Source organism: Lynx rufus, unplaced genomic scaffold (assembly GCF_022079265.1).
Source record: "Lynx rufus isolate CCGP_SWC_20201006 ecotype Redwood Valley unplaced genomic scaffold, mLynRuf1.p SCAF_2, whole genome shotgun sequence".
NCBI lineage: Eukaryota > Metazoa > Chordata > Mammalia > Carnivora > Felidae > Lynx > Lynx rufus.
In genome coordinates this window covers 167,412,637-167,438,752 of record NW_025814834.1, presented here as the reverse complement: position 1 = coordinate 167,438,752, position 26,116 = coordinate 167,412,637, and the positions used below count along the sequence as shown (strand labels likewise).

Sequence of the window (26,116 nt, the reverse complement as noted above, 5' to 3'; positions counted from 1 at the left end):
CACTGGGAGAGGAGAGGAATGTTTTTAAAAATATCTTGAAAAATAGGTAGAGATCATATTCTAAAAGACTTTATATACTGAGAAAAATTTGAATACAATCCCTATGCAAGGTGAAACTTTTGAGAATTTTATGGGAGAGGATGTGGTATGATCATCTTTGACTTTTAGGATTAGAGGCAGGGAGAAATTTGGGGATTTACTGAAGTAGTTCAAGAGAAGTAGTAGGGACAGACAGAACTGTCTGTCAATTGAATTACTTCAATTAAAGTAAATCATTTGAAATCTACTAGGTTGTGGAAAGGAGTGAAAACTTCCATCCTGAGACACGGAGAGAGGGGTGCTATTGTAAGCCAGGAGAAAGGGGTCTCCAAGAGTACTAGGATTTGGTTAGAAAAAAATGAGTTGCTTTTGGGACTTCTCAACTTTAAGGCCCACATGTTCCATGTAGATGAGTTAAGGAGTAAACAGACTGTAGAACTTTGGGAGTCATTTGCTTAGAGATAAGGGCTGAATCCATGGAGGTAAGGGTTTAACCTTGGGGCACACCTGCATTCAGAAGCCATATTGGAAAAAGAATGCATAGTGATTTAGAACTTTCTTTGTTGTATCCTTTCTTTAAATAGCCACTCAAACCCTATATTTTAATTTTTTTAATATCTATTTTTGAGAGAGAGAGAGAGAGAAGGAGTGTGAGCGGGGGAGGGGCAGAGAGAGAGGGAGACACAGAATCCAAAGCAGGCTCCAGGCTCCAAGCTGTCAGCACAGAGCCCAACATGGGGCTCGAACTCACAGACTGCGAGATCATGACCTGAGCTGAAGTCATATGGTTAGATGACTGAGCCACCCAGGTGCTCCATTAATTTTTAATGCATGGTATTCAGTGGATATGTTTTTGTAGAATATATTACATGCCTAGATCTTTTGCTTATCTTTTGTCTCTCAGTTGTTCACGCTCAAGAGAATGCCTAACTGGCTGACCCAGTTGCACTCATGACTGTTAACCTAAGTATCAGATAGGAAAATTGCAGACATCAAGCCTAGAGGGAAAATACCAACTTTCAGATAGCTGTTGTTGCAAATACAAGTCAACATAGAGCTGATGCACTGCCTCCTTTCCCTAACTGCTTCCCTTCAAAGCCTTTGTCCTCTTTGGGTGTGTGTCCTTCTCATCTGTCTTACAATCTTTTATCTTTACATCCTTTTTCTTCCTTCTGACACACAGATGTGAACACTCAAAAGTGAACATAATATAAGATGAAGGATACTTTCAGTATTTGTTGTATACATCAAAAACAATGTAATGACTTGTATAAGCCTTAAAAATAATTGAATAATAAATTTTGAATTTCTTTGTTTTTGAATAGAAAGAGAATTTTTTTTTGTAGGATACTTCATTTTTCTTCTTCCATATAGTAGGAACTCTTGCAAAATAGTGTAATGTTCCCTACCTATGCCCATAATACACATATAGACATATCTGTCATGTGAGTTTGACTCAAAATACTCTTCATGGTAGCTCCAATATGTACATGCCTAGATGTGCTCATAGTTAATACTCTTTAGCAGGAGTCAGGACTGTCTTCAGATGTTTATATACACATATATATACAAAATCGATCATGATGGATGGATAGCAAAATGCTATGGTTTTCTCTATGTACTAATTCTGCAATAGGTAGGTATGTGATAGGGAAAAGAGTGAACAGATTTGTGGAATAAGGCCTTGATAATATTGCTAGAGGAACAGATATTGTTATGACTATGTTTATTCAATCAGCAAGTGTTTACTGAGTCCCTACTATGTACATGGTACCATGAAAGGCATTAGGTTTACAGTAGTGAACAAGAAAGACAGGTTTCTATCTTCATGGAACGTGGAAGTCAGACATTAAACAAGTAGCTACAATAATGTGCAGAGATTGTTATATCTGGGAGATAGGTATTTTGGAGGCATCCGATGGAGACCTAACCTGGCCTAGAAGTTAGGGAGAGCTTCCAAAAGAAAAGATGAAAGTCTACATAGAGTCTGCTTTGAAGAGATATAAAATGTTGCTGAGTTAGAGTTCTGATATAAAATCTTATGTAATGTAACAATGTTAACCTAAAGGTATATTGGGTATTATCCTAGATATTGAGAATAGTAAAAAAGTCTCCAATTAACTTATATGTACACATGTACACATGCACACACACACACAAAGAAAATATATGTTATATATATATGTATATACACACACACACACACATATATATATATAGAGAGAGAGAGAGAGAGAGAGAGAGAGAGAATGTATATACACATATATATGGAGAGAGAGGCAAATGTGTGTGTGCACATATGGAAATCCCCACATTGGCTCTGGCATTAGCCTCAGCTATAGGTAACTTACTTAACCCCTCTAAGTCTCAAGTTTCCTCCCATGGAAATTGGAGTAACGATGGCACCTAGTGTATAAGGTTGTTGTCAAGATTAAATTGTCAAGTACTGAGGTCAGTACATGCGAAGCACTCAATAACCATTAGCTATTAGCACTATTCTCCAACTTCATACTTCCCTTTCTTGTAACATGGCTGTGTTTTGTTTAGTTTTTGTCTGCTTTGGAGAAGATTGGGTTGTAGCACTCTAGTCTTCTTCCACACAAAACATGTGGCAATTTGGCATGGCCTCCCTCCTTGTTAGCAGGGACAAGGAGCAATCTTTCCCTCACTGCTTATGGAGGAAGAGAATGATTTGGAAGCAGAATGCCTCATCCCCCCTGCTATACACCCCCTGCTTCCTCCAGAGCCTATCATTAAAGCTGACTTGTTGAGGGGGCGCCTGGGTGGCGCAGTCGGTTAAGCGTCCGACTTCAGCCAGGTCACGATCTCGCGGTCCGTGAGTTCGAGCCCCGCGTCAGGCTCTGGGCTGATGGCTCAGAGCCTGGAGCCTGTTTCTGATTCTGTGTCTCCCTCTCTCTCTGCCCCTCCCCCGTTCATGCTCTGTCTCTCTCTGTCCCAAAAATAAATAAACGTTGAAAAAAAAAAAATTAAAAAAAAAAAAAAGCTGACTTGTTGAGACTAATGATCTGCCTGGTGATACACTCCTCAGGGTGCTATGTTAATGCTGATGGAAGATGCGGGAAGAAAATCTGTTACTGTCTCTTTTATTAAAGGATTTGTAAATCATGGCATTTCAGCATATTTGACAAGGAATTTCAAATTCCCTGAGAAGAGAATGGAGAAGCTAAGAATCGCCAGGGGGACTGCTTTACCTTTGCAGAGTTGCAGAGCTTTCTTTTCATTATTATTATGTGTCCTATAAGAAGAGCTATCCATAACTTAAGGCTGCCCATACCATTGTACTCTGGACTCTGGCTACCCCAGACAGAGGATAACCCCTGACCACCCCTTCAGAGAGGAAAGCTGGCATATTGAATGAAGAAGTGGTTCAGAGAGGTCATATCAAGACTCCAGAGAATCTCCCATTTCTTCTTTTTCTTTTTCTTTTTTTTTTTAGGAGAGCACGAGAGAGCAAGTACAAGCGGGGAGAGGGGCAAAAGGCGGGGGGGGGGTATGGAGAGAGAGAGAGAGAGAGAGAAAGAATCTCAAGCAGGCCCCATGCTTAGCATGGAGCCCAACGCGGGGCTCAATCCCACATTCCTGGGATCATGACCTGAGCCCAGATCAAGAGTCGGACACCCAACTAAATGAGTCACCCAGGTGCCCCAAGAGAATCTCCTATTTCTAAGCTATTTCATGTGTGTGGAATGAATATATTTAATAAGCACCACAAATAGCCATAAGAGATTTTAGTTATTTGTGAAAGGCCTTTGTAAACTGTAAAGTACTATACATATGTAATCATTTCCTAAAATAATAATTGGCATTAATTAATATTTAATATGTGCTAAGAATTTTGCACTCATTACTGCATTTATTAACTCAGAGATTGATTTGGACTCATCAAGATAAGGCATTTAAGGCAAAGCTTTAAGAGAAGCTGTTGCCCTTAAGATTTCCACCCTTTTTTGTCTTCAGCTATTTTGCAACATGCATGTGGTAATAATTTCTGCTAGAGCATGGACTGTTAGCAGACAGGAGTTTTCATGGACTTGTTCCACTTCTTCTGGCTACGCTGTATTAAGTCACCAGGACATGAGTAAATTTGGCCTTGGGTTTCTTTTCCTGCTGGCACACATTCACACAGTGTGTGCTATTTACAATTGTGTTTCTTGGTTTCATATTCAAAATAATTACTGCATGCCTTCTCGTACAATTTGATTTAGAGGCTTGAAATATGCCTCTGAGAACACAAAAGGTTATTCTGGAGAAGTGTCACAAAGGAGCAAGGGTGACATTAATTTTTCAAGGATGTGTTGGTGACTTTCAAGAGCTGCCATTGTCATTGTTAAGCATGAGCCTGGGAAGAGGAATCATGAGTTATTTAATGTTGATTACTCCTTTCCTTAGATTTTGCCTTTTTTGGACTCTGCTCACGGCCCATTCCCCATGATACTGGCAGTTCAAATTACAGGCTTTCAGACAGTCAGATTACAATAATATTTTTCATGCCTCTCCATTCATAAATATCAGCCTTCTAGGGGAATAACTTTTAGTAGTGTTCAAAATTACCAGCATCCATTTTCAGAGTGTAAGAACAAGAACTATTCAAGAAATAAATAACGGAGAAATGTAGAAACCCCAGTGATATTTGAGATCTAACTTCCAATTTCTGTTCATATTTTTTGCCACAATATCAAAGTAATGCAGCCTCTTTTTAGAAAATTTAGAAAATCAGAAAAATATAAAGAAAATAAGTCTAATAATCATAGGTAATCCTTGTTACCATTGGTGTATTTCATTTCCAAAGTTTTTCATGTGATGTGACTGTGTGTGTGTGTGTGTGTGTCTGCATGTATAGTGTATATTTTCATAATTATGCATCCTTTTATTTTAATATATGATAATGTCCACCATGCTATTAAAATGTATTTTATTATTTTAATGTTTATTTTTGAGAGAGAGAAAGCAGAGGATCCAAAGCAGACTCTGCTCTGACAGCAAAGAATCTGATGTGGAGTTTGAACTCACGAACCATGAGATCATGACCTGAGAGAGCCAAAGTCAGACATTTAACTGACTGACCCACCCAGGAGCTCCTCTTAATATGTATTTTAAAATAGCTCATAGTGGGGCAGCTGGGCCACTCAGTTACGTGTCTGACTTTGGCTCGGGTCCTGATCTCGCAGCAGGTGGGTTTGAGCCCTGCATTAGGTTCCGTGCTGACAGCTCAGAGCCTGGAGCCTGCTTCGGATTCTGTGTCTCCCTCTCTCTCTGCCCCTCCCCTGCTTGTTCTCTCTCTCTCTCTCTCTCTCTCTCTCTCTCTCTCTCAAAAATAAATATTTAAAAAAAACTTTTTATAAAAGAACTTAAATGTTCTCACACACACAAAAATGTAAGGCAATGGATGTGTTAATTAACCAGATGGAAGGAATCCCTTCACAATATATATGTGTATCAAATCATCATGATGCACACTTTAAATTTATTATAATTTTATTTCTCAATTATACTTCAATAAAGCTGAAGGGGAAAAAAGATCCTAGAACTATAAAAATCATGAACCGCAAGATGGTGACCTGAGCCAAAGTCAAGACACTTAACTGACCGAGCCACCCAGGCGCCCCAATGGTAGCCATTTCAGTTGCATTTTACCATATGCAGAATGTGTGTGTGTGTGTGTGTATATACATGTATGTGCGCATATATATACATGTATATGTACATATACATCTGTATAACCATGCTAATGGTTCCATAGTATTATATACATGTACTTATCTTCTGTGAAGGGATATTTAGATTTTTACCTTTTTATTGCTATTATGTAAAATGGTGCAATGAGCAGCCTTAAACCTATATCCTCATTACTTGTCTTAATTTATCCTAAAGATAAATGCTAAAAATGGAATTGGTATGTTAAAGGGTATGCACATTTTAAACATATTTACTACATTACTGCCAAATGTGTCTCCAAAAATTCATACCACCATTATGATTAACAATTTTTCCATGCCCTTATCAACACAGTTATATCAATATTTTCCCTTTTTCCAGCCTAATTGGGAAAATGTGATATGTGACTGTTTTCCGCTCCATTTTAATTACTGAAAACTTGTTAACATCTGCGTAACATTTCATTGTCATGAATCACGATTTATTACACTTCAATTATTAGGCGTTTAAATTGCTCCAAGTTTTCCCATATGCAATGACATCTTTGCATATAATTCTTTGGCCTGAAGATATTTTCTTAGAATAGATTCTTTTTTTTTTTTTGTAACGTTTATATATTATTGAGAGACAGAGAGATACAGAGCATGAACAGGAGAGGGGCAGAGAGAGGAGACACAGAATCCGAAGCAGGCTCCAGGCTCCGAGCTGTCAGCACAGAGCCCAACACGGGGCTCAAACTCACCAACTGTGAGATCATGACCTGAGCTGAAGTCAGATGCCCAACTAACTGAGCTACCCAGGCGCCTCTAGAATAGATTCTTAAAATTGGAATTATGGGCTAAAATTGTTCAGCTTTTAAACTTTTTTTTTTAATGTTTATTTATTTTTGAGACACAGAGAGAGACAGAGCATGAGCAGGGAAAGGGCAGAGAGAGAGACACACAACGCAGAATCCGGAGCAGGCTCCAGGCTTTGAGCTGTCAGCACAGAGCCCGACGCAGGGCCCAAACTCATGAGCCATGAGATCATGACCTGAGCTGAAGTTGAACACTTAACTGACTGAGCCACCCAGGCACCCCAAAATTGTGCAGCTTTTAAAAGCTCGTGGTACACATTGTCAAGTGGCCTTCTAGAAAGGTTATGCCAATTTTTACTTCCATTAACATGATTTTGCAGTGCCTATCTCACCAAGTGTTGGTTTAGATCTTTTCTAATCTGAAAGGGTAAAAATTTCTCTCTTCCTGTTGGATTTCTTTGGTAACTAGTGAGGCTGAGCTTTTCGTATTTTTTGTAGCCACTTATGGTTTTTTGGTGAATGTCCTGTTCCTGTTTAAAAATCTTCATGTTTCCCGCTTGTACTTGAGAAAGACTCTCACAGGCTAAATGCTCATGTTGTCAACTCCCAGGCCATACACTAGCCACCACTTCTCTAAAAAGACACACCGGACTTTGCACAGGAAAATGTACTCCCTCTACCCAAACGTGCTCGAATGTCTTTTTTGGAACCTCTAACTCTTCCCATTCCTTAATAGACTCCTTGCTCATTCTCTTGGTGTCTTGGACCTGTGTCGCCATCCCCTACCATCGTATTCTCGCCTTGCTCCTGTTTGGTTTGAAGCCTGAGCCAGGCTTGCTTCAGCTTCTCTGACTATATCAAATCCGCCGACTATATTCACCTCCTCCCTGCCTCAGCTCAGGGACTGCTCATGTTGTTCATGGAAGAATACCTCTCCGGGCTTGACCGAGCTCTCCAGCCTTTCTTTCCTGTATATTCTTCCTTTGTATGTATGGTTCTTTCTAGATATTTTTCCAAGTATCTTGACTAAATCACGATCATTCTGGCACTGCAGATATTATTTACTCAGCATAAGTTTGAAGAAAGAAACTATTATCGTTTAGCAAAACTGGTGCTTTAAGTTTTTCCCAAGAGAGATGATGAGGTGTACAAGGACATTCATGTCCATGGCTCTTTTAAAACTGGAAACCAGTGGAGCTCAAGCTTCTTTTCATTATCCCCTCCTCTTACCCAAGGAGTCATGTTAGATTTTTGTTTTCCCCTAATTGCTCCTCAGTAGAATTTTAATATCACAGATGTACTATACATCTGGATGTGTACTCTATGTGTATCCATGTGCTTTATACATAAAAAGTTAAGATTTTTTTGTCTTCCCCTAAAAACCAATTTCCATACCCTTTGGGGTGGTACTACCCCACTGAGGATGCATGCTGTGCACCCAGCTGGATCTTGGAGCAAAGTTCACTAACATGAATGGGCAAACATTGATAATATAAGGTAGGGTTTAAGAATGCAATTGGGAGCATCTGGGTGGCTCAATTGGTTAAGCATCGGACTCTTGATTTTGGCTCAGGTCATGATCTCAAGGTTGCGGGATTGAGCTCCACGTCAGGCACCATGCTGAGCGTAGAGTCTGCTTAGGATTCTCTCTCTCTTTCTTTCCCTCTGCCCCTCTCCCCTGCTCTCTCTCTCTCTGTCTCTTTCTCTCTCTCTCTAAAATAAAATTAGGGAAAAAAAGAATGCAGTTGAAGTTAGATCTGATTTTCAGTCCCAGCACTTCTACTTACTGTAGAGCAAGTTCCTTGAGCAGATTATGTAATTTTCTAAGATTCGATTCCTTCAATGGTAAAATGTACATAATGTTGGATTGTACCTCAAAAAACTGTTTGAGACTAGAAGACAAAATGCATATAAAGTATCCAGCACAGTGGCCATCACACTTAAGTGCTCTATATAAATTAGCTCTTGATATCACTATTCATGTTCTTTGTATACCATGCTGTAGCTGGCTCAGCCTTAGATGTGGGGTCAAACAAAATCTTAGTAATGTCTGTATGAAATTGTCTAGGATTTGGTCAGGCGAGTCCTCATACTGAAAACATTTTCATTATGGCTTTGTCTCCCACCTTGTGTCCATATTTAACAATAGTCCTTGTGTTGGATATGGTTGATGTAACTTTGATGATGAATACAAAGTATAATATTTTTATTTTCTGAGTAAAAAATATTATTTTAGGAAGTTAATGAAAGACGGCATTAATGTTGGATGATGGTTTGGGAACTGTAAGCAAAGACCCAATTTGAAGAACATTCTCTATAAAACATGACAAAAATGTCAATTGATCATGTTTCTGGACTGAGTGGAATTTGAAAAGTAGGAAATACACCTCAGCGTTGATTTATATATCTGGGCAGGTGAACAGGGACTTACAAGGGGAAAGACTGAAAATAATTCTAATCCCATTTACACACCCAGAATTCAGTATCCTTAATACTTCTCTGTGCAAGCTGACTTTCTTAAGTGTGTTCCTCATTTTCATAAAGGAAATGTCTTGCACACTGAAAAGCATGTAACAGATACAATTCACACAATGCCACTGTGAGGCAAAACTAGGCCTCTGAGGCTCCTTCTATGGAAGAAGCATGAAGTTAAGTGGGCTTACACTTGTATCCTGACTCCCCCATCTACTGTCTGAGAATATGGGCAAATGACTCTTTTTTCAGACTCGCTTTCTTGATCTGTAATAGGTGGTAATGTCTATTTGGCACAGGATTCTGGTGGTAATTAAATGATGTGCTATGTGTAAAGCATAAAAGACAGTGTTTAGCTCAGGGCAGGTACTCAGTAATACTGATGCCTTTTTTTATAAGGTTTGCCCTTTTTCCTTTTTATTGGCACGCAGCAAGTAAGTTGATGCTATTTATCTCGGGATATGAGAAACCCAAGTAGCAACTGGGGAAACAACTTTTAGAAGCCTCTGGTTTTATCATCTATAAAATAGTGATAATAATCTGTGTTTTTTTCCCTTAAAAGTGTGAGGATTCATGTAAGGTAATACATGTAAAACATTTAGCGAAGTCCCTAGAACAAAAGTGTATGCTCAATTTAGCTCTCATGCCAGCATTATTATTTATTAGATTAGGCTAGAGCATTTATTAGGCTACCAAAAATTCTAAAATAGACAAAAACATACAAATATACCAAAAATATATAAAATAATTAATGTATAGAGTGCAGCATACACACAAACATATATACAACATACATATAGTTCATATAATTTAAACCAACATACAAATATTTATTTGCATATACTTGCATATTTGTATATGTATATATGCATATGTACAATATACACATATTTATTTCATATAATTTAAACCAACTACTTTATGTAAAATTGTAACACTCAAAGATGTACAGAAGAAAAAAATAGAACATTTTTTATGTAATAACTTTCTTTTGACTCCTTTTCTTACAAACCAACCCTAAATTTTTTTGAAAAAGTAACATTGCTTTGTTAATCATCACTTCAGCTAAGATTCACAAGGTCACAAGAGCTCAAGTTACCTTCTCAAGTTAAGCTCTCTGGATACAATTCTTTCTACTGACTAAGAAGTTGTAATCTCTTTATCACCTCTGGTGTGTTACATGCATGCAGTGTTGAGGAGAGCCTGAAACAATGTATTATATATTGTGACTGCCAGGCAGATTTTTCCTTGTTGTTCATGGTAATGGCTATCATTTACTGAGCATTCATTATGTGCAGAAAACTCTTCACCAAAGTGTGATTATTGGCATCTTTGCAGTTATTGGATTTTGTAGGAAAGTGAAGACCAAGATGACATGAAAGTATTTATTTATAACATTAGTCCAAATTCTAACATCACTTTTCATAAATGAACACTAGCATCTATAGCATGTATCCCTATTCAGTTTCTCCATAAATGTCTGATCTTACAAACAGTAGACATCCAGTGAAAATACAGTGCACATTTATTGAAAAGTGGGATTGCCGATTGTAGGATAAATACAGGATTCTATAAAGTCAATGAAAGCAATGGTGTAAAGATCTTTAGGTTATACTCAAAGTCATTGTCAGTTGAGGGTTTAGCAAAAATAAAACTATTAATAAGTAAAGAAGAAAAGGAAGCTTACATCATACGCACTTCAAAAAAAATCAAGACATTGAGAGGCCCTTAGAAATTTTATAAAACTCTCAATTACCTCTGCAATAATAGCTCGCTTTATGATCGTGAATCAAAGCTGAATCTGAACCTAGATTGGTATGTAAATCTCTCATGCAATTTTATCAGAAAAGTGAACCGTTTTCTTAAAATACCAACACAAAAAATTTTTGTTCATTTTAAGAACTCAGTAATTATTTGATTGTACTGTGTTAAGAGATTTTTTTCACAAATTTAGTCTATGACAGTTTGAGTCCCAATCAAGCCTTTTATCACTACACACTATAAAATTTTAGGAACCGCATAAATACATTCATTTTTAAGTGATTTTTTTCTGATACTGACTATCCTTAGATAACAAGGACATTCTATATCATCATATTAAATTATCGCAACACCTGTAGGAGGTACCATCTCCATTTCACAAAATGATGAAGCTGGATGTCAGAAAGGTTAAGGAATTTGCTCAAGGTCACACAGTAAAGTCAGGATTCAAATGTATTTCAATCTGATTCCAACATTCTTTGTCTCTATGACTACACCACATCGGATATCATCTGCAAATTATCATAGAATTGAATATAATTGTCTTTTTATTAAATTATCATAGAATTAAATATAATTATCTTTTTATTAATGCTAACTAATATGAACCACTTAAAAAAAAAAAGCTAACCCAGCTCCCACTACTTTATAGAACTCTTGGAATTTCTTCCATCTTCATTTATGCGTTCTGAGACTTTCTGTTCCTTCCATCTGTTGGTTCCATCTCCAGCATTCCTGCTCGTGGACATACATAAGGCTCATTTCCCTCCTGCCTACAGCAGGCCTGGAGGAATGAGCAGTTATTTGGGTTGCTAGACTGCAAGGGTAGAAGGGTCTTCAAACAAACAAGACCGCCCTCTCCTGCTATTGATGCTTCAAGTTGTGCCTTCAGAGCGACTGTTTCCTACCCCAGATGAACAGAAGGTAAAGCTTGTTCTTCTGACGCCTGGGCTTTTACGAGTGCAAGCCCTCTCTACACGGGTGAGGTTGCTAGCACCGATATCAGTGTCCTGGTTTAATGGAGATTCAGCTGGAATAACTGACCTGCCCAAGGTCAGATATGAACTAAGCAGCACAGTCAGGACTGAATGCCACACCCTCTGACAGTCCTAGATTGTTCACTGTAACAGCAAAGCAGCAGGACTGAAAATATAGGTTACTTGCTCTCTGAATTTGAGCTAGTTACTTAAGCTCCCAACTCTTCCTTGGTAAGAAAGGGTTGTTAAAGATAGCCCCTACCTGCTGAGGCAGTTGTGTGAATGAAAGGAGATAGTCCAAGTGAAGCATCACACGAGTTTGGAACAAAGTGAGGACACAGTAAACAGTAGTTACTACCATTTATTGAGCGCATAGAGACAAATGCTACAAACACCACTCAGGGAAGCACTACTTTGACATAAATTCATATTACATTTAAAACAACTGAAAATAAAGTCCTCTTCATGAGCAGGTTTTGATGTGAAAAAACTTCTTTCAATATTGCAAAGTGGAAAACACTGTACACAAAATGGAGAAGAGGGTACAGAAAAGGGAGGTGAGCCCCTGCTCAGGTTTGCTTTGGGCATACCTTGATTACATGCCTCACCTCCACGCCAACGACTGACTGGTGGCGGTGTGGGACCAGACAGCTGTCAACCCGGCTCGCAAGCATTCATTTATTTGTAAAGTTTGCCTTCTTGTGCTCAATTTCTATACCCGAGTAGTTTGCTTCCTCTTTTCCTCGCTTTTTTTTTTTTTGTATCTTTCTTAAAAATCTGTCTCTCTCTCTCCCCCTTCCTCCTTTCATATGTTTACATATACAATCTATACTCCACACTTACACTCATATTGCAATTGACTGTTCAGGAAATGCCTCCCCAAATTAATGACCTTTTAAAGATATCATATCATTGTGAGGATTTAATTCTTTTTTAGCCTTAGGTTTTGTGTGTGTGTGTGTGTGTGTGTGTGTGTGTGATGTTGCTTGGTAATGAGAGTCATAGAAGACTGCCTTTGAGAAAATATTACCACATACTGACCCTTATGTGCCTTTTTCCAGTTCTCATAACTCCCCAAGTGTGCATGCCAATTGCTTTCCGAAACTCTAGAATTTCTATTTTGTCAGAAGTCCACAGCTAGTGGGACAGCTAGTGGGGACAACCACAGATTCGCCATCAAGTGCCTAACATAATTTTGTTCTGACTTCTGTGCTGTCAGAACAGAGTAGGTAAGAGTGTGGGATCCAGAGTCAGTCAATCCTAGGTTTGCATCTCTTTTGTTCATACTGCTTACTAACTGGGTAACTGTGGACAAGGCTACTGTGTGGCTCAGAATCTCAAAATTCTCATCTGTAAAACGAGGACAATAATGATGGTTGCCTTATGGGGATGTTATCAAAATAAAGAGTTAATATGAGTAAAGCTCCTTGAATAGTTCTTGGTATGCAATAAGAAGTACAGATGTTTTCTTTGTTACTACGACTGGTTTTGTTAGAGTCAGGACCTAGAATCAAATTTTAGCTGTACTGCTTTCTAGCAGGGTGACTTGAGCTAGTGAAACAGAGATAATTATATGGAACTTGTTCATCTCTTCAGTGTATGAAGAAAAAAAGCCATCTTAGTGTTTGATATTTTATTATGTTGAAAGATATACATAATAAATACTGTTTTTACCTTGAATTCTTTAAAAATAATCATTAACAGTAACATAATAATTATAATATTAAACTGTTCTCTAACTTCATATAGTGCCTTTTATCTTTCACTTATGTCCATACTATAAGCTCCATGAAGGGAGGGTCATAACACTCAGCACTTAGCAGGGTGCTTAATTATTACAGGGATTCATATTTGAACGAATAAAGGAAAACATGCATTCAACCAGCTTTTATGTCCTAATGGTCCAAGCATCATATCAAGCAACTTTCACATATATAATAATCACCTGTGTGATCTTCAAGAAAACTAAGTATGCATGCCCAGAATTCATTGTTCTTATGATAACAGAATCTTAGTGATAGAAGAAACCTAAAATTACTAGTCTATCTCCATGCTCAGTGAAGAATACCATTTATGATATCATCTTTCTCTGTTTTCTGCCTAAATAACTACTCAGTTTCAAAGAACCAACTCTAATTCAACAACCTTGGAAAGTTCACCCAGACAAAATAACAACAACAAAAACAACAACAACAATAGCATGTTTTTCAAGTGCACGCTATGCTAAGGACTCCGCAAATATTATTCCATTTGATGTTCACCATGAGCCTTCAACATAGATACTACTATTATCTGTTCTATTTTAAAGAGGAGAAACAGAGTTACAGATTAAATAGCTTGCCCCTAGTCATACAGATTGTAAGTGAAGCAGCCAGAATTCACACCCAAGTGTACATGACTCCAGAGCTGAAGTTTCCTCTTGTTAAATCGCAGAACAGCCTCCCTGTACTGCTCACTTAGCAATTAATTTCACAGTGAAGTAATCTCATAGTACCATCACCTGAACTATTAAGCTCTCACTTGCATATGTTACTGTTATTCGATTTTCCAAATGTTTATCTTATTTCCTGAAAGTTTCCGTATTTGCATTCCCACCACTATTTTGCACGTAGTGGAGGGTCGGTAAATGTTTCACAGATCCGCTCAAACCTTCAATGAAGGTATACTGTTTTCAAAGAAGCTTATCTTTGTGTTAGAAAATTGTTCCTACACTTAAAGAAAATTAAGTGCCTATAAACAACCTAAAATCACAGAATCCTGAAACAGAGACTCTTTGGTCTATTGCCTTCGTTTTATGATTGAGAAAACCAAAAGTAAATTGATTTTCCCAAGACCACAAAGCTGTTAAGTTGTAGAACCATGGCCATGAATGCTGGTCCCTTGAGTCACTGTCTGATTATATTATGTGAGATCTTTGAAAATAGTTTCTAGGCCTGTCTTAGTCCTCTTAAGCCATGAGGCTTAAATTTCTCACCATCTTAGACTCTCCTTGTTTTAGTCCAGTTTTCCAATAATCATGTTAACAGATACTGTCACAGTTACTGAAGGGGAACAGAAGCTTTTGTTCTTTATTAATAGCATTTTCATTGAGTATAAACTTTATGTGCAATAATCTGACATTGTTAGGAATAAAAAATTTATCTGCCTTATGTTTTGGTCATCCACCTTGTGGTAATAAAACTTATATATCTTATGGAAATAATTAAAAAGGAAAAGAAGACCAATTTATACAAAGATGGATTTAGAATAACTGCTACCTAGAAATGGCCCAACATTTGGAGACCATAGAATAATACAAACTTGTCAAAAATGGTGTGGAGAACAGATAGAAATAAGGAAAATTATGAAATAAATGGAAAAAGTAACAAAAAATGGCATTAATTGCAATGTATCAGGATGTGAAAAACCTAGAATTGTAAACTGTGGATCCTTTGAGGTAAAAGGGTTCTTTGTAAAGTTTCGATGTTTTCTTGTGTCCTTATAGATTAAATCTAAATAGGGGCTATAGTGCCCATAGGAAACATAGCTTGAATATAGGATTTCCGGAGGGAATGGGGGTAGGTGGGTCATGAAGGTTAGGCATGTGTCAGACTGCATGTCTTAGTATATTTTGACTGCTGTAACAAATTATCACAGACCAGGTGGCTTATAAACAATATATATTTATTTCACAGCGTTCTGGAAGTTTATAAGTTCAAGAGCAGGGTGTCAGTGGCTGGGTCCTCTAGAGAGCCCTCTTCCGGGTTGCAGATTTCCAGTCTCGCTGTGTCCTCATGTGGTGGAAGGGAGAAGCTAGCACTCTGGGGCCTCTTTTATAAGGGCATGAATCCCAATCACTAGTGCTCCGCCCTCATGACTGTAGCACCTGCCAAAGGCCGCACCTCCTAATACCATCACGTTGGGCATTAGAGTTTCAACTTATGAATTGGGGGAAGGGGGGGCGGGGTGCAAACATTCAGACCATAGTACCCCAGATGGCATTGTACACCATTATGCTGAAGAGCTTGGTCTTCAGCTTGTGGATAAGTGAGCTGATTACCATCTGGTGAGCTTTAAAACTAGGCACTCAAACAAAAAGCAGTAAAGCCAGCCTTTCTAGGGATCCATCTGTAACCCACCCACTGATGTAGTCCAGTCGGTGACCTGTTTAGAGCCCAGCCAGCAATAGACAATTGATGATCAACTCCACCCCCAAATATTTTTTTCACATCGTCTTTCCACAAACCATAATTGTTTGATTAATTTTAACCTTGATATATAAGAATTCCACATTTGTTTTTGCTGATAGTTTTCTTCTCAGTTTCAGCCCAATATTCCAAAAGATCATTTTTAGCACCTTCAATGACTGTCATTATTCAAGACAACCTCTGTATTATCTTAAATTTTAATAATCATAAAAATTGCTAATCATTATTGAGGGCTTACTATGTACCAAGCACTGTGTTAAATGTTTTACCTCATTTTATCCTCTGATGGGCTTACAAAGTGGGTGTCATTATATTATCCCTGTCAAAGGTCATATAAATAACAAGTATGAGAAATAAGACTCAATCCCAAGTATGTCTATTGCCAAATCTCATGCTCTTAGGCACTATACTGTGTCATTTCTGAGCATCTTCCAGTTTTATCAGAGGCACTGAAGAGCCCAGACTAAGGAGAGAACTCTGGGATATTCCACTAGAGATTTCCTTTGCAACAGGTATAAAACCACTGATTCATGCTCACTGAATATTGTGACTCATCTACTAACCAGTTCACTCGGCAAGAGTATTATCCACCCAACTTTCACAATTTTATTCACAAGAATAGCATGGAAAACTATTAAATGCCTTGCAAAACTGAAAAACATATGTCTACGACATTCCCTTTATCTGCTAACATCTGCATTGCTTGCCAATTTTATCGTTTTCTTTCTAAGAGGTCTCTTCACCTACATTTTTGCTTCTGTCCCTGAATTATCTGCCTCTCTATCACTAGAGCAATGGACACTCAAGCCCCATCATAGCCCCCCTATTTCTTTTTATTTTCCTAGTTCAAATACTTCAGAGGCCTCCCATCTTTTAGAGACAGTGTTTTAACGTCTGTTTCAGGACTCCCAAGGACTATTTCAAATTATATAAACGCTGTATATGGGTGCACTCTGCTTTGAGAAGCATCCATAGTTTTGTATTAAATTCTCAAAAAGTGATTATGATTTCAATGCCTATAAATCACCTATAAAATCAACAAATTTTCCTAAATAAACAAAGCTTTTCATGACCTAATTTCTAACCTCTGCCCAAACCTCATTTCCTCCCTGTCTCCCCTTTCAATACCCACTGCATTCACACCCACTCACATGCAAACAGTGCCATACTTCCTGTGGTTTCTCAAAATGCCATATGTTTGCTCAGTTCCACACATATGTATATGCTGGGCCTTCTTCCTTCTCACCCTCGTGAGATCGTATTCACTGTCAAACTTCAGTTCCAACATCACTTTTTCAATGAAACCCTCCCTGACCTTTCCACTTGCTTTGTACATTTACCTAGAGAATATATGTAAAACACATAGTAAGTATGCAACAAATAATGGTGATGGAGGAATGCTGGTAGTGAATGTTGTTGATGATAATATTAGCCCACTGAACTGTAACTCCTTGAGGACAAAGATTATATGTAATTTGACTTTGAATCCCCAGAACCTACCATAGTGTCATATACATAGTAAATAGTAAGCACATGTTTGTTGATCAATTACCAAGTCCAAGATACAGAAAGCCAAGGGAAGATAGCACAAGAAGAGACTTGCATGAATGAGAATTGCCAGAGAAAACTCCTCAATAAAGGAGGAAGATACACAAAGGGTAGGGTTTTTTTTAACGTTTATTTATTTTTTAGAGACAGCATGAGAGGGGGTGGGGAGAGAGGGAGAGGGGGACAGAGGATCCAAAGTGGCCTCTGCACGGACAGCAGCCAGCCCGATGTGGAGCTTGAACTCAAGAACTGTGAGATCATGACCTGAGCTGAAGTCCGATGCTCAACCAGGCGCCCCAAAGGGTAGATTTTTTAATAGCCAGAGAAGATTACAGAAGTTACTGAAGGTAAAAGAAAAAAAGCATAATATGTAATCTGCTTTAGGGTGGGGAAGAATAAATGTGTTTTGTTTGATAAGAAGGAGAAGCAATGATCGCCAACACAAATACTTTGTCATTACGAAAACTTTACTGTTCAGTACCGTGCCTAGACAGCAAACAGCAAAAACAACAATGTTAAATTTTGCTCCTTTCAGAAACCTCAAGTTCTATCAAAACCATAAAAGAAAATGCTTCCTTTAGACAAACTATATGGTATAATGGGGGAAAACATGAGCTTTATAGGACAGCAAATCTAGGTTTGAATTTTAGTTTTGCCACTTAACTGTTACTTTGGGCAAGTCCCTTATCGCTTTGAGCTTTAGTTTTCTCTTCTATACAATGGAAATCATAATGGTTATCCTAAAGGGCTTTTGTGGGATTCTTGTAAGGTATCTAGCACAGCACATGGTATATAACAGGTCCTCAGTAAACATGAGCAGCACTGTGACTGTTTATAGTGCAAATTGATGCATTTGTGTGTCTGTGTTAAGTCAAGGTGTACCTTATGGCATGTATGTTTTTGGACATGTAAACTTGAGCCTACTTGATCTGAAGTTAATTGGGCATTTCAAAACAGAAATAACCCAGGAAAGGACAATGTGTAACATGATACTCCATGGCCATTTGTCTCTTTAAAATAAAGAAACGCAAGAAGTTTTGAGTGTGTGGGCATTTGTGTAGGGTAAATGCTGAAATAAGAAGCTAGTAAGTTTTCTTTAGTAACTAACCTGCTGTACAAACTGTCATTCAAATACTGCCTTACGCTTTATTTAAAACACTGAAAACCCCCTCTGACTTTATTTTCTGCTTGGATTTTTTTATGTAGAAAAATACACAATTGAATTAATTTCAAGTGTGTTTGTTTGTAAACCAGCCAAATATTTCCTTTTAAATACTTGAGCTCTATGTTAAATATACACACATGGTTCTTAGCACGTTATGTGTTTTCAGTAATAGATTTCATCCTTTTATCCTTTAATGGACTTTTAGTTCCACACATATTAATATGTCTCCTATGTCCATAATAAATGAAAGTTTTCCATTTCATGCAGGTTCTTCCAGGGGACCCAGCCCCCTGACCATGGGAGCCCAGGACACCCTCCCTGTTGCAGCGGCATTTACAGAAACAGTCAATGCCTACTTCAAAGGAGCAGATCCAAGCAAGTAAGCCTGGGGCTTGGTCCACTGGATTCTTTCCAAACTCTATTCCATTCAGTGGGAGACACCTTAATTATAACTATTTCATTCCTTATCCTAAAACCAAGAAAAAAATTTTGGTTAACAATAACAGCATACCTAGAATGGAGGAGAAAATTTAATTAGAAATATTAATTCACTGCTTTTTTAAAAACGTGCCAAAGGACCAATAATCTATTATCTTACTATCCAGAAATCTCTGGTTCAGTTTTGAATGCAAGTTATAGACAATCCTAACCCAACCACGTAGACAGTGAAAACACTTGTTATCTCACAAAAGTAAATGTCTAGATCATGTCTTTATTGTCTTAGTTTGTAATGGATCTGAATCATTCACATATAAGCTGAAACATGGTGCATTGGAATGAGAACCTGGAACAAAACACATGGCTGTGTTCATAACACAGAGATTAGTAAGAAGACAGGTTATATGTTATCTATACAAAGAAAGGAGAAAATGGCCAAAAAAATTATAATCACGGCAAAGTAAACTCTTGAGAAAAATGCAGCACTCTACTCTGTAATTCCATGAGCCTGATTTCACTTATTTCAGTACATATTGAAGGTGGACTTGACCCGAATGCATATATAATATGGTTAAATATTTTGCCTTTCTATAAGGAGTTCCATAGATAGAGTTCAGGAAGTTTATGGATTCCCTGAAAATTATACCATTTATCTTATGTGTGTGCATAGTGCGTTTGTTCATAGAGAGGATCTACAGCATCCATCAATTTCACAAAAAGGTTTATGATCCAAAAAAAAAAAAAAAATTAAGAGTGATTATTAGTCTATACTGAAAACAAAAGACCAAAGTCAAACTGGCTTTCAAGTGTATCACTAACACAATTCCAGGTCTGAATGTGATGGGTAAACAAAGGACAAATCTAAGTGAGGAAAGAATTGCTTTTTATTTTTTACTTATAAGGACCAGGACTTACAAAACCTTAGTATCCATGGAAATAAGAATTAGAAAAATAATAAATGTTAACACAGGACCCTAGACTATTTATGAAAAATTTTGAAACAGCGATAATTAACTATAATGAAAACTTGGATCTCCACATATATTTTAAGTGGGAATTTATATGAGTAATTGTGATTCCTCTTTACACTTCAGAAACACTAGTTTTTTTTAAGTCTAAATCTAACAATATTATGCTGGACAACATGATTAGTAACTCTACCTTAGGTGTTCTATCTAGCCAGCGGGATCTATCAACTTCCCTAAATGTTATGTCCTTTTCAACAACATTTAGATTTTCTTCTAGGCCCAGACTATTGTAGAAAAACAAACACTATGGACTCTGGTGTTTTAGTCCATTTGGGATGCTATAACAGAATACCATGGACTGAACGGCTTCTGAACCACAGAAGCCTATTTCTCATAGTTCTTGGGGCTGGGAAGTCCCCAAGACTTCCCAAGATCAAGGCTCTAACAGATTCAGTATCTGACCAGAGCCAGTGGCATCCTGGTTCATAGTAACCTTAAATGGGGGTGGGGGAGGGAAGCTAGGGAGCTCTTCGAGGTCGCTTTTATAAAGGCACTGATCTCATTTATGAGGGCTCTACCCTCGTGACCTAATCACCTCCCAACAAGCACCATCATATTGGAGATCAGATTTCAGTATATACATTTTGGAAGAACACAAATATTCAGCCTGTAGCACTCTGGTTTCCCCCATGTCTTCTCTCCTTCATCTTCAAAGCAGGATGGTAATTTGCCACATCCACATATCAATAGGAATTAAAAACTACTCTTACAGAGTATGCATTTGAACTGTTAGAGCACTTAAGCACCATGTGCTTAAGTTGTATACATACTTCATATACACATACTTGTATTTCTGTAGACTCTTCTTTGAACAATTTGTATAACTTTCTGTAATACCAGTTCTAAGGATTATACTTATTATTGACTGACCTACCTATACCTTAGAAAGCTCAGGCTCATCAGACTTGAGAAAAGTGGGAAAAACACACCTTTAAAAGAATAAGAAAGACTAAAAAGTAGTCAGAAGAGATGTCTATACCAGCATGAAAAACACTGGGAATCACCCAAGAATGAATTCTCTTTTGTCTGCTTACTCATTGGCTTTCATTCATTAATTTATTCAGAGAGACCTAATTGGTGGTAGAAGAACTTCCATTTTTGCCCCCTAAAATCTGTTGTCAAAATATCACTCCTCTGCTCAAACCCCTCCTGTCTTGTTCAAAGCAAAACCCTAATGCTTTAGAATAGTCTATGAGGCTCTACATTATCTGTCCTTTGGGACCCTTCCCCCATTTCAGCTACCACCTCTTTGATCTTGTCTCCATCACTGGCGTTCTTACTCACTCCACTCTACCCACACTGGGTTTATGGCTGTTCTCTGCCATTTGGCCAACCTCGTCTGCATCTAAGGGTCTCAGCATTTGTTGCCCTTTCAGCCTGGGTGAAATCTTCTCCAGCTACCTGGGTGATTGCCCCCACACCTCTTTCAGGATTCTTCAGCAGATTTATCAGAGCCCTTCTCTGTCCACCCTATGCAAATAGCAACATTTCTTCCTACCCACTGTCAGCTCTTTCTCCCAACCAACCTCACTTTCTTCCCCCGTCCCCCATTGTCCTTCTCTCTAATTAACATGTTTTCAGTGTCCACTGTCTGTCTCTTCCCCCACCAGAATGAGAACTGGGACTTTGAGCATTTTCTTCATTCTTATATCCTCAACACCTAAAGCAGGATCTGGCACAATTGTTGAATAAGTTGAGTTGAATGACTCCCCTAGTACTTACAGAATGGCTGCTATGTGCCTGCCATTGTACTAGACAGGGGTTATATTGGTGATGAAGACAGCTGATTTGGAAAATAAGACTTGTGCATACATATAATACAAAGTCCACTGTAGAAGAAGTGTAGTTATGGTGCAAGGGGGGCTAAGAAGCTTTTAATAATCTTCCTTAAATCCTAAGGAGTGGTGTAGTAACCTACCAGTCACTTTGTAGGTCTGTGCCTATACCAGCTGGATTCTTCATCCTGTTTCAATTTGCCCAGCATGCTAGAGCACATATGTGGGCACGTATGCACCTGTGATGCTGGTATCCATGACCTTGGCATTCCAGTGATGTGGCGCTTGAGCCAAAGCAATATTAGTGTTTTTCTTATGTCCTTCCAAATTAACTGAGTCTTTGACTCTTAAACAATTGCATATACTGAGTCTGTTTTCAATTATATTGCCATAAGTAGTTGCTGTATATATTGCATTATTGATAGATGGGAGATTCAATAATTTCATTGAAATTATGAGATCCGAAATTTATGAACAGATCATGAAGTGACATCCTTCTAAATTTAATTTCAGCTCCAGGCAGTGAATCATTTTAATTGCTGCTCCTTTGTTATTCACTTTCAAAGAAACAACCCAAGTTCAAAACTTCTATCCTGGGGTGAGCAGGGGAGGAGGAGGAGGAAGTCAAACACAGCACCACATAGAGAAATGATACAGAAAAGGCATGTGGACTTGCTTTTGCCTGTGGTTCCTTCTCATCCTGGACCCAAAGCCTTCCCCATTTGCTTTCAGACCATATATTGGAAACAGAAATCTACCACTTTAATTATTATATAGTATGATATATGATCCATTTGAGTATAGTTATACTCTTTCTTGGAGTATTCAGAACACCTGTAATAGGCATTTTGATACCCGGGTCTTTCTCGGTCTCTCATAGGCAGAGAACTCCTTGACTTCTGCTGTTGGCTGGGGAAATACATCTCCCATTATCCACTCCTATTTGAACAACCCAGGCACAAGGGGTTAAGTCTTTATTCCCTTGGAAATAAACATGTTTCTGTGTTATGTGCTCTCCTTCTCTTATCATCATATTTCAATTATTTATCTAAGTGTCTGCCTCCCCACTTAAACTGGAAGTTTGGGTGAAGACCACGTCTGTCCTGTTTCTCCCTGCCCATTCTAGGGCACTACATAATAGCTGGTACACTGCATAGACACTCTCTATATGGATAATGTTAAGTGTATGAATTTATTTTAACATTTTATTGAGTTCCTACTCTGCACTAGATTCTGTGTAATTTGCCCCCAAGACATAGCACTTGCTTTATAATCATGGGTAAGATATGTGCAAAAAAACCTACAAAACTGTTTTAAAAAAATCCGTACATCTATCCAAGGAACCTATACAGGAAAAACTAAGGAAGGCCGAATAAACAAACTATGAAGGAAGGCTTCAGAAAGGTCTGCCTTTGAACCGAGTCTGGAAACATGGAAAGGAGTTTGCCTAGTACCCAAACCAATGAAAGGGCGGACAGCTGCACATGCACAGAGACTGTGGGCTTGGTTATCAAAGCAGTGCATGAAAGTCATGTTTATGTGAGCCTTGTACTTCTTATGACCTCACATATGTCATACTCACACACTTCCTAACCAAAATTGGCCAGCATTTCTGTTGGATGGCTAACATGGTACTGCCTGTGGCAATAGGGAGAACCCAGTTTAGAAGTCACTTAGCCAGGTGACCTTGAAATTTTGCCATTCTTGACAAATGTTTCATTTGTGGGGATTCTCATGATTTCGAATTTTGTTCATAACATGAGTTTGTTAATATTTCCATATTGCAGTATTTTCGATTTCCATAATTCAAGCTCACGTGCAATGTCGCCACATTGCATACTGATAAGAACAGTCGTTAAAGTTAAACAAATATTTTCCTTTAGTGAGTATGGGTTGAAAATATTCATTTTGTGTAGAAAATTTCAGATCTGGAAATAGATACTGGATGAATTAATAAGTCAGTAAAGTTCTGAATGGATGAATCACTAAATCAGCAAATAAATTCTAAATCTGTGACAGTTGACATGCAGTACAGAAATGTAATATACATGAAGAAGCTTGGTGCTTCTTTTTTTTAAATTTTTTTTTAATGTTTATTTATTTTTGACAGAGAGAGAGAGACAGAGCATGAGTGGGGAAGGGTCAGAGAAAGAGGGAGACACAGAATCCCAAGCAGGCTCCAGGCTCCGAGCTGTCAGCACAGAACCCAACACTGGGCTCAAGCTCAGGAACTGCGAGATGATGACAAGAGCCAAAGTCGGTCTCAACCGACTGAGCCACCCAGGCGCCCGTTGAAGCTTGGTGCTTCTTACACTGGTTTATATTCGCTACTTCTTTCATCAGCCACGCGACACCATGAGCCCTTTGAAGACAAGGCTGTTTTGCTGATTTTTAAATGTCCTCCCCACTCAAAAGAAACAAACAAACATTACATGATTAGGAGTCAATAAATGTTTATTGACTAAATAATGCCACTGCCTCCCCTCGCTGACTGGCTTTCAAAAGAGAAACTTTATCCCTCACCAAGACACCACTTACACCTCATTTTGAGCAACCTGGAAAAGTCACTGAGCAGATCCCTTACCAATTGAAAAACATTTCAGCCACTGCTGCTGACAACAATGTACTGAGGGACGGTAGGTACTGAACTCTGATTTAACAAATGCTCTGACTAATTATTGTTTTCTTCTGAAGTCGTGAAATAGTATTCTGCACATCCACATGTTGAAAAGCATTGAGAATAGACTCAGCTTAAGGGGAAGTCTGGGCTCAGCCCCAGTAATTAATGCAAGGTTTATGTAGCTGAAATGCAGAAAAGGAAGACAGCAGAACTGGTATCCAAAGTGGGGAATCGACAGTACTCTCCAGAAGAGATGGATGTGCAAACTGCCAGAAACCAAAATTTTCATCCAGAGCAATGCAGGGTTATGGATGACCATATCTGAATGAGGGGAGAGAAGGGAAACATGGCTACCTTAGGAAGCTTTCCTGCCCTCCACCCTTGACCTCAACCTGGCCTTATACATAAGAGTCTGTAGCAATTCTTCCCATAAGCTATTTTAACTATGCACCAAAGGCCATCTCCCCTGAGACACATGTGTCTCAACAATCACAGTTACACAGCATACAAAATGACTACGGGGCAAATGGCGCTCCCTGTGCTCAGATGTTGAGCAGAGTTTCCATCTATTAATCTCAATTTCCCTAGAAAGTACAGTCCTGAACTTAAAGTTACAGAACTAGTACAAGGGTAAGTTATCCAGATGTAAAGGGAAGTCATAAAGAAGTTCACTCAGTTTAAATATTTACTGTTTCCTAAAGAAGAACAATCCTTTTGAGGTTTCTGCTTCTGGCCAGTGTCGTAACAGGGACCGATTTATCTCTTTACCTGAAAATGCCTTGAAAGTGGACAAAACATGTGAACAATGATTTGCCAGACCCTGGATCTCAGGTAAAGGACAGTGACCCCTGAGAGGTGAGGTGTGCCATATGAATGCCTAGCTTTCTTCCTTAAGTGTTTTCAGACATGATACGGGGGAAGCCCAGCACACTCCCAGCTGTTTACGAGGAGGTGTCTCACTGAGGCATACTCCACAGCAAACTGACTTGGGGGTGGCAGAGGAAGCTAATGGCCACGTGGTGGGTACTGCAGGTCACCATGCACTGCAGAAGCTGGCTGTGGAGAAGGAAGGTGTGCACGTGACAGGAGACTGGAGCCAGAGAACCCACCTACATTGCAGGATCTGGGCACTGGGGCAGCCCAGACACATGCACTACAGGGGCCAGATGCTGGGGAAGCTGTCTGTACCACCAGGCACTATCAAAGCCACATGGGCTGCAGTACCCACACACTGGGGATGCCACGTGCTCTGCAGAGGTCCCACACACAAGCTTCCGGCACCGCAAGAGCCTGGCACCAGGTATGCCCTAAGTACTATGGAACCCAGCCTAGCAAGTACCCAGGAACGGGGAAGGAAAAATCTTTTTCCTGCAATGTCTTTTTAGCGCCCTCTACTGACAAAATTTAACATAGTGCCTGCTGGCAAAGAAAAAGTATATACAAAGGGCTCAATAATTTTCTCAGTGCAGGCAATAAAGGGTGAATTGGAACTACATTGATTTTATATAGAAATTGACACCATGATTTTAAATTTCATATTGAAGTGCAAAGGGACTACAGAAGCGAAAACAATTTTGAAAAAGAACAAAGTTGGTGGATTAATGCTACTTGATTTCAGTGTGATCCAGTGATTC

The 26,116-nt window shown here is 38.6% G+C and overlaps 1 protein-coding gene across 1 annotated transcript in view; it reads left to right on the top strand.

The window, feature by feature from the left end:
• SGIP1 (SH3GL interacting endocytic adaptor 1) overlaps positions 1-26,116 on the top strand; it is a 136,675-nt gene that overhangs the window by 97,430 nt on the left and 13,129 nt on the right. The window contains exon 19 of the mRNA XM_047082345.1: positions 18,889-19,000. Coding sequence (XP_046938301.1) covers positions 18,889-19,000 — 112 coding nt within the window. The remainder of the gene's footprint in view (positions 1-18,888; positions 19,001-26,116) is intronic.